General features: G+C 42.0%; 1 protein-coding gene across 5 annotated transcripts in view; it reads left to right on the forward strand.

Moving 5' to 3' along the window:
• GRK3 (G protein-coupled receptor kinase 3) overlaps positions 1 to 14,241 on the forward strand; it is a 131,601-nt gene that overhangs the window by 49,007 nt on the left and 68,353 nt on the right. For 3 of the 5 annotated variants that reach the window (XM_044775667.2, XM_044775670.2, XM_070516288.1), the window contains one exon: positions 9,337 to 9,410. The exons of the other annotated variants lie outside the window; for them this stretch is intronic. In XM_044775667.2, the coding sequence (XP_044631602.1) occupies positions 9,337 to 9,410 (74 nt within the window). The remainder of the gene's footprint in view (positions 1 to 9,336; positions 9,411 to 14,241) is intronic. 5 annotated transcript variants of the gene reach the window in all.

Consider the following 14,241-nt stretch of genomic DNA (forward strand, 5'->3'; position numbering starts at 1 on the left):
CATCTGGTGACAGCGCGGGCCGGTGTTTTGGGTTAGTGGGAGGTTTCCCTCCGGGTGCCAAGCTCTTTCCATGTTGTGGTGCTGGTGTCCCTCAGGACTTGTGTGAAAGAGGGAAAAGAAGTCGCACTGATTTCCTAACAGCCCTGGTCCGGAAGTGACCCCACCACTTCCCCGAAAAGACACGTACCAGGAGCCGGTAACCGTGGTCCCCTTGGAGGTGGTGGTGGTGGCGCACCACCGGGAAGACGGGACGGGGATGGGAAAGAAGCTTGTCACTTGATACCTTGTAATGTATTTTTAACACTTTGACCCATTTTAGCCATTTGTGAAATAAAAACAGAAGATTGAAATATACTGAGATAAGGCTTTGAAAGGTCTAAGAACGCCAGGCTATGGGAGCAGAGAAGAGGGGCAGCACCTCCCCCTAGCCTGGGCTGGGGTCCCTCAGAGTTGACTGCCTTATGTTACTGCCATTTGAACTCCTCAAGGTGAGGTGGGCGTTAACCAGATAAAGTCTGGAGGGAATGTGAGAAAGAGGGATGGTTGTGAGAAAGACGGTGGAAAGTGGGTGGAGGAGAATTGTCAGGTGGCTGGTGGGAAGGGAGTGGGTGCGGAGAGAAGAGGAGTGTGTTTCACTTAGAGGAGTCCGTGTGAAGGTGCGGAGGGCTCGTGGCATGTCAAGTGACAGGTGCTCCCATCGGCCGTGCGGGCGGGCATGGTGCATGCTGCGCCTCTGTGCAGGGGAGGCTGTGGGGCAGAGTGTGGTCTGCACCACGGGGCAGACAAAGGAAGCTGGGTCTTAGCCAGCATTCTGGGCCACCTACAAGGAGAATTTCCAAAGCAGGGGGACGGCATGATCGGGTCTGGGGCAGCAGCGTGCGGCATGAATCGGAACAGAGACTGGATGAGTGGCCGGGAGCCTGGTGAGGTTGCTGTCTGGTGATCTAAGGAAGGAATGCGTCTGTCCCTACAAAGTAAATGTGACACTTAACTAATGCTATGTGATGAAGTGTTATCTTTATGTCTATCTGTCCATACCTCCAATCAGAGTATAATTGTTTTGAGAACCTCTACATTTCACACTTACAGTACCATGCTGTAAATACTTATTGGTTGATTCTCTTTTGTGTTTTTTTGTTTTTGTTTTGGTGAGGAAGATTGGCCCTGAGCTAACATCCGTGCCACTCTTCCTCTATTTTGTGTGTGGGATGTCACCTCAGCATGGCTTGATAAGCGGTGTGTAGGTCCACGCCCAGGATCCGAACCTGCAAACCCCAGGCCGCTGAAGCGGAACACGCAAACTTAACCACTACACCATGGGGCTGGCCCCTGATTCTCTTTTGTTTTAAATAAACCTTTGTTGAAATACTGCTATAGACAAGTGCTCAAATACAAGTGCATAGCCTCCTGAATTATTACCAACTGAACACACATGTGTAAATTGGTTGACTCTCATTCTGTTTCTTCCTTGTGAAAATTGTGGTTAGACTTGGCATGTCCAACCCCATCCCCATTTTGTCCCGGCCGTGTTTAATCTGGGTTGGACCTGCAGACTCTGATTTCCCTAATGCCAATTTTAATCATTGTTCTTGGAGGAGTCTTTGGGAAACATAAATCAGATGGCATATTGGCATAATATTTCTACTTCACTTTCAATTATGTTAAATCTCACTTTAGTTGTCAGTTAGTTTGTTTATGATCAGATGTGCGCAGAACTGTGATAAATGAAAACATGGACCACAGTCTGGAAAGAGCATGTGGCAGAGCAGGAAACTTTGTCTTTTCTATCATTTCGTAATAAAATTTTTTAAAAGGCTAAAAGTAACCCAACTATTCGAAGGGTTTGGATATACTTTTCTTGCCGCTGTATTTTCACATTTTCCTCCCAGGCCCAGTTTCTTTTGCTTTTCCTTTTGAGTTAAGAGCCAATTGCTTGGGAAATTGTGGATTCTTCTTCAGCCACCTTCCTTACCATCTGTGCTTTTGTCAACTGGACTATTAATATTCAGGGCCCCAAATCTCCCCATTGTCTAAATGAATGATCTCGTTAATTAATCTGAGAATATTTTATTGAACACATCTGTGAGGAATTTAAATTGAGGCTGGGATGGATAACTTGCATTTTAGAAGACCTCACTATTTACAATATTCCTAAGTTACATTTCGTTGATAATTTTCTCTTTCTGTGAAGTTTGAAGTCAAGAAGTGAAAGTTCTAGTTTGATAAGTAGAGTCAAATAAAAATAAATAGGTTTAAGGTTTACATTGCAATAAGTAAATATAATTAAATATTCATTTCAATTTGTATTTATTTAGTCCTGTTGGAACTCGGAAGAAATGAAAGGGAGAATTATTCATTGGGAGTTTAGGTTAGAAAGACTCAGCTGGGAAGGATGGCACACCCGATGGGAGTTTTCAGTTTTTATACGTGTATGCTTTTATTTTCTTCATTTACGAGTTTGCCTTTCTATTTATCATTTAAGATTTCCTTTATTTTCGCTTCAAAGAGTATTGTGTATCCTGGATGTGTCGGAGTTGTTGCTTCCGACCCCTGCATTACCGAGAAGCTTTGTCATTACTCATTTCGTCCCATGCCTCTGTGTGTGCGTGATTTTATCTCCTGTGCAAACTTGTGCTTTGTGAAGAACGTCTTGTAGATAGTGAGGGCCGTGTAAGTGATCAGGCATTGGCTTCTAGAAATTTTAGATCCCAGTTTGTGGCCCACGGACAGCCACTCCAGCAGTCCCCCCTTATCCACGGGGGACGAGTTCCAAGACCCCCGGTGGGTGCCTGACCCCGCGGACGGTACCCAGCCCTGGTTCTCTCTGTCTCCTTCAGTCTGGGGAATTCCTCAGCCGTCTTTGGGTTTCTTGACTGTAACATTTTCAGAGTACAGGCCAGCTGTTTTGTGATGTCTCTTTATTTTGGTTTGTTTAAAGTTTCATAACAGTTTAGATTCAGATCATGCTTCTTGTCAGGAATACGGCAGATGGCTGTGTTGTTCTCATGCGCTGTGACTTTGTTTTGTCCCAGTACTGGCGATGCTAATTCCAATCACCTCCTGAGGTGGGTGTCTGCCAGGGTCCTCCCCTCTGCAGGTGCGAGCTCCCCTTTGTAAGACACCAGTGATTTATAGGACATTCCTTCTGAGCCTGTGTGGATATTCTGGTCCTCATCAAACTCTGACCCACTGGCTTTGGCACCTTTTGATTTTCTGACTCCATCATTCCTTCTAGAGTTTTTGGTCGGCATTTGACTCTAAGAAAGCGCCTTCCCTCCTTTCTCTTTCTTTCTTCCTCCCTTTCTTCTTTCTCCTCCCTCCTCTGCTCCTTTCTTCCCTTCCCTCCAGGGTGGAGTTGTGGAGTTGCAGACCAGCCTCCCCCTGGTAGTCAGGATCAGTCACCCCCGCCAGCACAGTAACTCTGTTCCTTGCCTGTTGACTCAGAGGCACGAGGAGTCCAAACCATCCGACAGCTGCTCAGTGAGCGAGAGTTCTGGAGCCAACATTTGACGTTGTCAGTCTTTTTGACTCTGCCGTTATAGTGGTTGCACAGTGCTTTTCTTGTGTTTGTTGACTGTTTGTGTCTCTTCTTTGTGAAGTGTTCGAATTTTTTGCCTGTTCTCATATTAGGCTGTTTTTCCTTTTAAAAATTGATTTGTAAGAGGTTTTTATTTGGGGGGAGGGGGAAGACTATTGGCTCTGAGCTAACATCTGTGCCAATCCTCCTCTTTTTGCTTGAGGAAGACCGTTGCTGAGCTAGCATCTGTACTAGTCTCCCTCTGTTTTATGTGGGATGCCGCCACAGCTTGGCTTGACGAGCGTTGCTAGGTCTGTGCCCAGGATCTGAACCTGTGAACGAACCTTGGCCACCAGAGCGGAGTGCACAAACTTGATCACTACGTCACCGGGCTGGCCCCATTGTTTTGTGTTTTTTTAATGTATACATAACCTGGGTACAGGCCTTTTTCAGATTTAAGTTTTGTAATATATTATCCCAGTCTGTGGGTGATCTGTTTTCTTAAATGTCTTTTAATGAGCACAAGTTCTAAATTTTGCTAAAATCAAATTTATCATTTCTTTCTGTATCCTGCCTGAGAAATCTGCTGCATAAATATTTCCTGTGAAGATACTCTATATATTTTCTAGAAACTTTATAATTTTAGCTTTTACATTTAGCTCTATGATCAATCTTAATTTCATTCTTTGTGAGGTGTGAACTAAGAGTTGTTTTCCTTTCTTCCCCCCATTTGAATATAAGGTTTTCCAGCACCATTTGTTGAAAAGACTTCTTTTTCCCAATGAATTGCTTTGGTATCTTTGTTGACAAAAGTTGACTGCATATAAATGAGGGTGTATTTCTGGGCCCTCTATTCTGTTCCGTTGTTTAATCTTCTGCCAGAACCCCAGTGTATTGATTCCTGTGGCTGTGTAATGAATCTCGACATCCACTGGTCTAAGTCCTTGAACCTTTTCTTCTTTCCCCAGATGTTTTGGGTGTTCTAGATTTTTTGCATTTCCATATACATTTTAGAAACTGCTTGTCGGTTTCTTTAGAAAGCCTGCAGGAATTCTGATCGGGATTGCACTGAATCTGGAGATCCATTTGGGGAGAGTGAACATTGAACCAGTACTGGGTCTTCCAGTCCATACACTGAGTGTATGTTTCTCTTTATTTAGATCTTCTTTAATCTCCGTCAGTAGTATTTTGTAGTTTTCAGCTCATGGCCTTAGCGTGTCTCTTATTTATTTATTCCTAAGTTTGGATTGTTCTTTGATGTTATTACAAATGGTCTTGTTTGAAAATTCCATTTTAAAATTGTGTGATACAAGTATATCGGAATGTCATTGATTCTCATCTCCTTGTATTTTGTGGTCTTGCTGCATTCACTGTGTGTCCCAGTAGTTACTTTGTAGCTGGGATTTCCCATGTAGATAACCAGATTGTCTATGAACAGAATCGGTTTTAATTCTTCCTTTCCACTTTGAGTAACTTTTATTTCCTTTTCTTACCTTATTGCACTGGCTAAGACTTCTAATACAATATGGAGTCGAAGGTGTGAAATCAGGCATTCTAGGCTTTCTTAATCTGAAACGCTTTGTGCTTTGTCATCTCAGAGTTCAGAAAGGTCTTAAGGACATTCTATGTGAAATACATTGTCCTCTTTTTATCATCCATCTCAGCATCATATTTAATTCCTTTATATCGTTTACCATAAATTACAGTTGTTTTATTTGTTTACTTCTTTGTTGTACGGACCTTACGTCAGCTCTTAAGCCCTTTTTGAGAAAAACTCTGTCTACACCATTGCATCTCAGTGCTTAGCGCAATGGCTCCTAGACAGCACTCAGTGAGGGCTGTGTCAAATCAGTTGATGTTGGTAGGAACTTTTAGCAGTTACACAATCTCTCCTCCTTCCTAGTGTTTGAATCTTATGTCTTAAGGGATTTTTTTCGTATTTCTTTTTTCCCCTTTTAAATTTTTTAGGAGGTTAAATTGCAGAATTTCTCATAGAAACCACTTATATTTAATACTTTCAGAAGTTCTTAATTGATATTTTATAAAAAGCAATACAGGGGCTGACCTGTGTATTGACATAGTGGTTAAGTTCAGCATATTCCACCTCGGTGTCCTGGGTTCACGGGTTTGGATTCCAGGCACAGACCTACACCACTCATCAGTGGCCATGCTGTGGTGGTGACCCACATACAAAATAGAGGAAGATTGGCAATAGATACTAGCTCAGGGCTAGTCTTCCTCAGCAAAAAAAAAAAAAAAAAAAAAAAATTGCAATACAATTCTTTCCACTAACTTTTGCAAAATATTGTGGTGGCAAATTGGGATCATTTGCCTTTCCTGGATGTTATAGACACTCAAAAGTTAATCAGTATTCAGGCAATTTGCAGTGGTTCAATAAAGAAACAAGGGCAAACACATTCCATAATTATCTAGTAAGCAGGTGTTGGGGCCCTGTTTTTTATTCTTTAAAATCTGGAGAAATTGCACTGATGAAGTGAACTTGTTAGGCAAATTGTTTCCTTATTTTTGCCCTTTAGCTTTTGTTCTAATCTGAGTAATGCTTCATTTGTTTTTTTATGTAATTTAAGCCTGATGAAGGTAAATTGCTTTCAGCCTGGAGCACAATGATCTAAAATTTATCCAAAAGCCAAAATATCTTTCTTCTTGCTGCTCCATTTTTAGCAACTGCTGTGATAGAAAGTAAAGCTCCAGTTTATGTACAGACGTGAGGAAAATACTGAATTTTTTCCACTGTAGAATGTTCAAATAATCTTTTGGCTCATCCTACACTTGACAATGGAAATTGCATTAAAGAAGTGGGTAAAAACATTTGAAGTCAGATGTTTATTATTCTATTCCCTCTCCCCCTCATCCTTCTTCTTTCCCCCCTCCCTTTTTTCTTCCTTTCTTCTTTCCTTGTTTCCTGCCTGCCTTTCTCCTCCCCTTCCTCCTTCCTTTCTTTGTCCTTTCTCCTGAGCTCACTCTGTGTCACAGTCGGTGTTTTTGTCGCTGCAAATGCAGTAGAGAATGAGACATACACAGCCCGTCCATATGCAGCTTACCTCGCAGTGGGGAAGGTTGAGAATAAAGAAGTAAAAAACATATGCATATGGTAGGTTTTGGTAGTCGTAAGTGCTGTAAACAAGTTGTCAGTGTTTGTGTTGTATGTACGTGAACACGTGGGCATGCACACGCATGTGTTTGTGAGAGAGAGAGAGGAATGGATGAGAGATGAGAGCGACTGAGGGTCACAGAGGGCCTTTCTGAGGAGGAGGAGCATGTGAGCTGAGCTCTGACGGTTCCTAAAACCCAGGGAAACAGAGTTTCAGGAAGTGGGGATAGCAAGTTAGAACCCCTGAGAACGGATTGAACTTGGTGTTAGAGAAACTAGAATACAGGCACTTGGCCTGAGACACGTGAGCTCGGGACAGAATCTAGCAACAAGGCTGGAGAAGAAAGTAGGGACTAGATTCTGGAGGCCGTGAGAGGGCGCGATGAAACACTTTCCATCTGCTTCCAAGGGCCGTCAAAAGCTAGTGGTCCATGCGTCGTGTTATTTCGTTTTGTCATTTAGACATTTTAAAGACGTCTCTAATATGATCAGAATACCTAAATTCAGATTCTCATTTTAGTTTTTCGGTTCCAAAAATAGAAAAAGAAATACATGAAGCAGAAATTGACAGAACTGAAAAAAGATGAACAAATCCACAATTACAAATGGCGATTTTAACAGTCCTCTGTCGATCATGCATAAAATAAACAGACAGACATTTATGCAGTGAGGGCTGAGAGGACAGACCCGGGCAACCTTGTCAACCAACTTGGCTTAATTGCCTTTTTATTTTGCTTAATGAAATGCTCCGCCCTATACGCTGCTGTTTTTTCAAGTGCACCCGAAACATTCACCTAGATGGAGCAAATGTGGGACCCAAACCGAGTTTCAGTAAATTTAAAAGCATTGAAATCATATTGAATCTGTTCTCTGACCACAACAGAATTAAACAGAAGTCAGCATCAGAAACATACGTGCCAGAAAACCCCCAAAATATCTGGAAGTTAAACTATACATTGTTGAATGACTCATGAGTCAGAGAAGAACTGACAAGGGGGATTGAAATTACTGTGAAATGAATGAGAACGAAAAGACAACCAATACTCTTACTTAAAAATAAAAATATTAACGTGCAAATGGGTAGAGATTTGCATCTTCAGCTCTTCCTGCTTGTCTGCCTCTTGAATTTCCTGTCTCCTTCGTATGTGGCCTCACCCTCACCACAGTTCCTTGATAAGATTAGTGTGGCCCTGCTTTTGCTGCCGATCTGCCCCCAACCCTGGTTAAGGCTGGCCTTGCCCGTTTAGCTTGAGTTGTCCTAATACTTTTAGTTCCAATGAGCAAGCATCTACCATTTTCTTTTCTTTTTTTTTTTGAGGAAGATTAGCCCTGAGCTAACATCTGCTGCCAATCCTCCTCTTTTTTTTTGCTGAGGAAGAGTGGCCCTGAGCTAACATCTGTGCCCATCTTCCTCTACTTTCTATGTGGGACGCCTGCCACAGCATGGCTTGCCAAGTAGTGCTGTGTCCACACCTGGGATCCGAACCAGCGAACCCCAGGCCACTGAAGCAGAACGTGCACACTTAACTGCTGTGCCACCAGGCCAGCCCCATGTCTACCATTTTCAAAGGTCATGTTCCTGGAACTATGTAGGGGAATTTATGGAGCAAGAACAGACAAGTTCAAGTTACATGATTCTGACGCTAACTGGAATGAAAATCTTGTCAAAACTGCTTCCTTTGTGTCCGTCCCACCTGGGGAATTCGGGTCTACCTTCTGTCTGCAAAGTAGACTTTCTGTGAGTCTTTCTTCAGTTCCTTTCTGTGACTTCTGTTTCTTCTAGCAATCCTTTGCTTGTTTTGTTTTTGTCAGTTGTTTTTAACTTTTTATAATCTTCCAGTATCTCCACCCTCAGTGTGGTAACAGTTTGTCCTACTCAACCTCATTCTTGCTTTTCAGCTTGCCTGTGTGTTAGGCATTAAGCTGGACATACATTGGCAGATGGGGTGGGAGACATGAATCTGATAATTAATTGGAGTATGCTCAGTACTCTCACAGAGGCATGTTGGAAAGCCCACGTAAACATATATTTAGTTAACAAGTATTCATTGGCCTCCTACTGTGTACCAGGCACTGTGCATGGGGGCGGTATTCCAGGCATAAGGGACTGGTTGTTTAAAGATGAAGCGTGGAGTTGTATAGGAGCAAAGAATGATCTGGGAATGTGCTCTGGCATGGGGCATTTGGGGGGGACTCTGAGGGACTTTGGGGTAGTAAGTGGTGAGAGAAAAGTATAGTATCTCCAGTATTCAGCTAGAAAGCTTGTGAAAGTCTGTCTGTCTTTTTAGGGAGTTTAGCCCTGTTTCTGTGGGCACAGTGTTTATCAGCTCCATGGCAACCCTAACCAACACTCCCACGGTACCCGTATCTCTGACTTCGTGGTCATCCTTCTGCTTGCTCTAGTAACCAGTGGCTCTAAGTGGCGGTGACCACCAGCCCTGCTTATGGTGCATTTTTAAAAAGTGGGAGGGGGGCTGCCCATAGAGAAGGAACCCCAGGCCAAGGAGCCCAGTATGTGGTCCTCTTGCTTCACCTGGAGTGTTTCCTTCTCGAGTATAATTAGCCTCTTGAAATCTTTATTTATTTGCTTTTTTCGAGGTAGGGGAGGAAGAGGTTGAGGTATGAACACATTCCTTTGAAAACATCCTGTGAGGTAAAAAAATTCGATTTATTGCCCACCCTGAAATTTTCTATTCTTTTCCTTTAGGTTTCTTGCTATTTAAAGATTTTTGTTTGAATGAAATTAATGAAGCTGTCCCTCAGGTGAAGTTTTATGAAGAGGTAAGAAGTTTTACTGATGCTTTTCTTTCAAAAGCATATTTAAACTGTCCTTTGGAAAATATTAAGACTACTAAATATCTTACAAATATTCGTTGAGAGTAATTAGTAGTACAAGATATGATATGTGGTTTATTAGAGATGTGACAACATCTGTAAAAATCATACTTTACAAGGCTTTAGAATGCTCTGGAAACAGTGAGGGATGTGTATATATATATATATATCTAGTTGGGCTAAGTTTCTAGAGACGAGAGAATCATTCAGAGGTGCCCTGGGGATTACCAGCCATTTGGTTTTCTGCAGAAGCCTGCTGATTCTGGAGATGACGCTAGGCAGAAGGCTACTACTGGGCGAAAGAGAAACTAGCGAAGTTTTCTGATCACACGTTGCTGAAGTGACAAATCTGAGACTTGGTGGGAGGCGGGGCCCTCAAACACACAGCTGGTTTTCCCAACGAGACATTTGGAGGGGAGCTGGAGAGAGAAGCCAACAGCTTCTAGAAGACACGTTGACATCCCCCACTGCCCTACCGTGTTGTGCTGAAGTGTAGACCTGCTGTGTCAGGAATCTGAAAACTGAACAGGCCTGAGAGGAAACCCTGGGAGTGGTCCACCGACACTGACGATCTGTAGCTGCTTATCGCCTGGGGCAGCTGTTGATTCCAGCCGTGGTGGGCAGAGGAGAGTCCAGCTCTGTCCCCTGGCAGAAGGCTGCTTCTGGGAGACAGAAAAACCAGAAGAGGTTTCTGGGCCTAGAGAAAAAAAACAAGTGAAACTGGAGAAACCCCAAACACGTGGTTAGTCTCCCTCTTGAGATGTATGCCGAGTATTGAAGCCGAATGAGGCAGGAGGCCAAAGAGCTGTTGTGAAGACGTCTGGAGGGCAGCACTGAATCTGGGGCTGAGGAGACAGTGAGCGCTCACTGCGCTCCATGGAGAGGCTGCCTTAGCAAGCGGGCAAACCGGAGGCAGACACAGTTCTGCAAAAATGGCAACTGAGCCCCAGCCCAGCTTAACCCCTTAGTGGCTTATGAGCCCCCTCCCCACCTGTGTAACAGAGCACAAGGGGAGCCCTCTCTGTCCTTTTCTATAGGTGGAAAATAATATAGAGAGACTCTCCAGTATTCAGCATACAGTAGAAAATTCTTAGACATCTAAGAGGCAAGGTAATGTGGCTCACAAACAAGGGAATAGAAGCAGACCCACAGATGAATCAGATATTGGAATTAGTTGACAAGTACTTAGAAATAACTATAAATAATATGTGCAAGACAATAGAGGAAAAGATGGATAGCATAGATGGAGGAATGGTGAATTTCAGCATAATTTGAATTCATTATGAAGAACCAAATGGATGTTCTAGAACCTTGTGGCTAGAACCTAGCAGATTGGTTACAGCATAAAACAGGATTAATAAATAGGGAGGCAGTCAGTAGATAATCTCAAACTGAAGCACACAGAAAAAGGAATGTACAAAAGAAATACATAAGGACATTAAAGACATGTGGGACGTGGTTAAAAGAAACGTGTTGAATTGGAATCCCAAAAAGAGAAGAAAGAGAATGGGGCAGAAGTAATATTTGAAGAGATTATGCTAAGAATTTTACAAAAGGATGAAAGACAGCAGCTTAAAGATGCAAAGAACTTGGAAAACCCTACACAGCGTGAATACAAAGGTAACACACCTTTGCACATTGTTATAAGTCTGTGGAAACCTACTGCAAAGAGAAAATCTTCAAATCACCCGGAGGGTGGAAGGAGACACGGTGCTGTTAAAGGAGCCATAATACGGCTGACCTGACTGTGACATCTGAAAAGAAATGGTAAAGAAAAAGGCAGACAGGGAAATGGCCATCTTTAAAGTAATGAAAGAGGAAAAACCGCCAATCCAGAATTCTATTCCCAGCAAAAATTTCCTTCCAAAATGAAAATGAAATAAAGACATTTTCAGACGAAACCTGGGAGAATTTGTCAATAGTGGACCTGCGTTAAGATAAATACTAAAGAGAGATACTATAGGCAGAAAGAAATTGATCCCAGATGGAAATGCGAGAAGGAATGAAGGACGTTATACAGGGTCAATCTGTTTGTAAAATATAAATGAATATTAAACATGGAAACAATAATATAATGTTTTAGTTTTTTTAAATGTATATAAAACTAAAATCTATGACAGCACAAAAGGCAGGAGAGGGGTTCAAGAAGTCAAGTATTTTAAGATTCTAGGATTATTGGGGGAGGATAGTAAAAGTAATACTTTGTGTTGGCTTTTAATCAGTTAAGGATACATACTGTAATCTCAAGGTAACCTTCAAAAGAATAAAATGTGTGTATCTAACAAGTTAAAAGAGGAAAAATGGAATTAAACAACATTGGATTAATCCAAAATAGGACACAAAGAGAGGACGTAAAATAGATGGGTCAAATTGAAGACAAAGAATAAGATGCTATAAATTTATCTACATAAGTAATTGCATTTAATGTAAATGGACTCAATATTCCAAGTAAAAGAATAAGTTTGCCTGGATAAATAATCACACTCTATTATATATTGCTTACAAGTTACATACTTTAAACAGGAGGATGGAAGAAGATAGACAATTCCAACATTAACCAAAGCCAAGCTGTAAATCAACACTAATATCAGACAAGCTGCACAGTAATGCTGCTTGGAGAGAAAAAGAGATTATTTCATGATGATAAAAGGGTCAGTATCACAATCTTAAATCTGTATGTTACAAATAACATAACTTCAAAATATAAAAAGCAAAAGTGGACGGATCTGAAACAAGACAACTCTACATTCCTACTGGGCGACGTTAACACACACACTTCAAGAACTTATAGAACAAACAGGCAAAACATTGGTAAAGATAGAGAAGGTCTTAATAAAGTGATGAATAAATTTGACCTAACTGACGTAGACAGAATGCTCCATCCAGCAAAAATGGAATTTGCCTTCTGTAAAGTACACGTGGAAGATTTATCCAAATGGATCATATGCTGAGCCATGAAGAAAGCTTCTACAGATTTCACGATCAAAATTGTTCAGAGTCTGCTCTGACCACAATGGAATTAAGCTCAAATTTAATAAGAGTTTACTAAGAAATCCCTAACTGCCTGGAATGAATATGCTTCTAAATAATTTATGGGTCAAAGAAGAAATTAAAACAGAACTTAGAAAATATTTTTAATTAAAATGTATTTAAGAAATAACATATGCTGTTATTAGCCTGATGTATCTTTACCCTAAAGCATTTTAAGTGGTCCAAAGAAGGCAAAGCATAATTTGAACTAATTTTAGTAATCTTTGTATGTTTGAAAATTGGAGAGAGATTCCTTTCTTTCTGGTTTATTGATATACATGAAGAGTTGATATTTTTCTGTACTTTTTAGATTATATTAATGTATTTCCAAGAAGAATGGTCAAATTATGGTGTACATTCAGCATCATGTAAAAAAGTAAGCTAAATCCAACAGGATTTTACTCAGTACGAAGAACTGTATTATTTCCGTCTGAATCATAATCAGGCGTTTTGTCTGGATGAGTATGACAGCTTGATCTGTCAAAAAAAATTTCTTTCTTGTGTCTTAGAAGCTTCGCTCTCCGGTTTCAGTGTGTGCTGAGTCGCCTTGTGAGACTCAGAGAAATCTCCTTTAATAGATAAATCTTGCTAGGTTGAAACAGACGGGCAATCGACATGGGGTTATTCTTAAGCACTTCTTGCCGGTATTGGTGACCGATGCTGATGTGTCTTCATCTGAACTTGAAACGTTGGAGCTTTTCTTTGTTGGCTTGCTCCCCAGCGCTTCTCTTTCTCTTCCACCTCCGCACATGGTGGGTCTTGTTGACCAGATTATTCCCGTGGGGCGTAATGCTCCATGGCTCCTCAGCAGCTTGCTCGATACTCTTACTGAAGATACCGTCCAGCCTTGGGGCATCACGTACGGTTCTCGAAATCAGTGAAGCCTTTAGGCATTGAAGTTATCAATAATTCTCTGACTCCTCGGTTTCATCATTTCTGGTGGTTGTTTTATGACCCCAAACCCCAGGAAACTCTTGTCAGACATCTCGAAATGTATGTTTTGTATATGGTATTTCTACTTTCCTGTGTCCCCAGACTTTTAATGCTTAACCTATTTCCTGTGCATTAAAGTCCAAAGAGCTTGTCCTGACATGCACCTGTCTCTATATGAGTAATCACCTACCTTTCCCTCTTTGTCTTTCTCCACCTTCTTACATAGAACTTCCACTAACCGACATTCCCCAAACCCACCAAGCCCATTCTCGTTTTTGTTGCTTTGCTTGTGTCCTTTCCCCAGCCTAGAACTGGCTTCCGCTTCTTGGCTTGTGGAAGCCTCGCTTCTTTTGTGGTCTAGCTCGCTGTCTGTGTTCCCCACCGAGTCTGTGTGTACGGCTATCCCAGTCTTCTGTGATCGTTTCCTCCTTTGATCCTCACACCATGCGTTGTCTCTAACGCTGGTGTAGTGCTTAGTATATGCTTGATGCGTGCGTGCGTGTGGTCAGTGTTTTCATCGTGACCATTAGTTGACTCGCAGACAGAAGGCCTAGCTAGGGTTAGGGGCAGCCGTGCCTCTCACCTGCCGTGTGATGTGGGGCCAGTGACTGAACACACTCTGGAGGCGTGCCTGGTTTCAGATCCAGAGGTTACAAGTGCGAGCAGTACAGTGTCCCTGCTCTTAAGGGGCTCACAGCGTGCGGACTTCATATTGGAGCTTCTGTGACCTCATCTATGAAATGAGGCGCAAATAGGATACTGGATGCACAATCACTTTCTAAACCAGAATATTTATAATATGCTGTTTAGGTCT

This window comes from Equus asinus, chromosome 8, assembly GCF_041296235.1.
Source record: "Equus asinus isolate D_3611 breed Donkey chromosome 8, EquAss-T2T_v2, whole genome shotgun sequence".
NCBI lineage: Eukaryota > Metazoa > Chordata > Mammalia > Perissodactyla > Equidae > Equus > Equus asinus.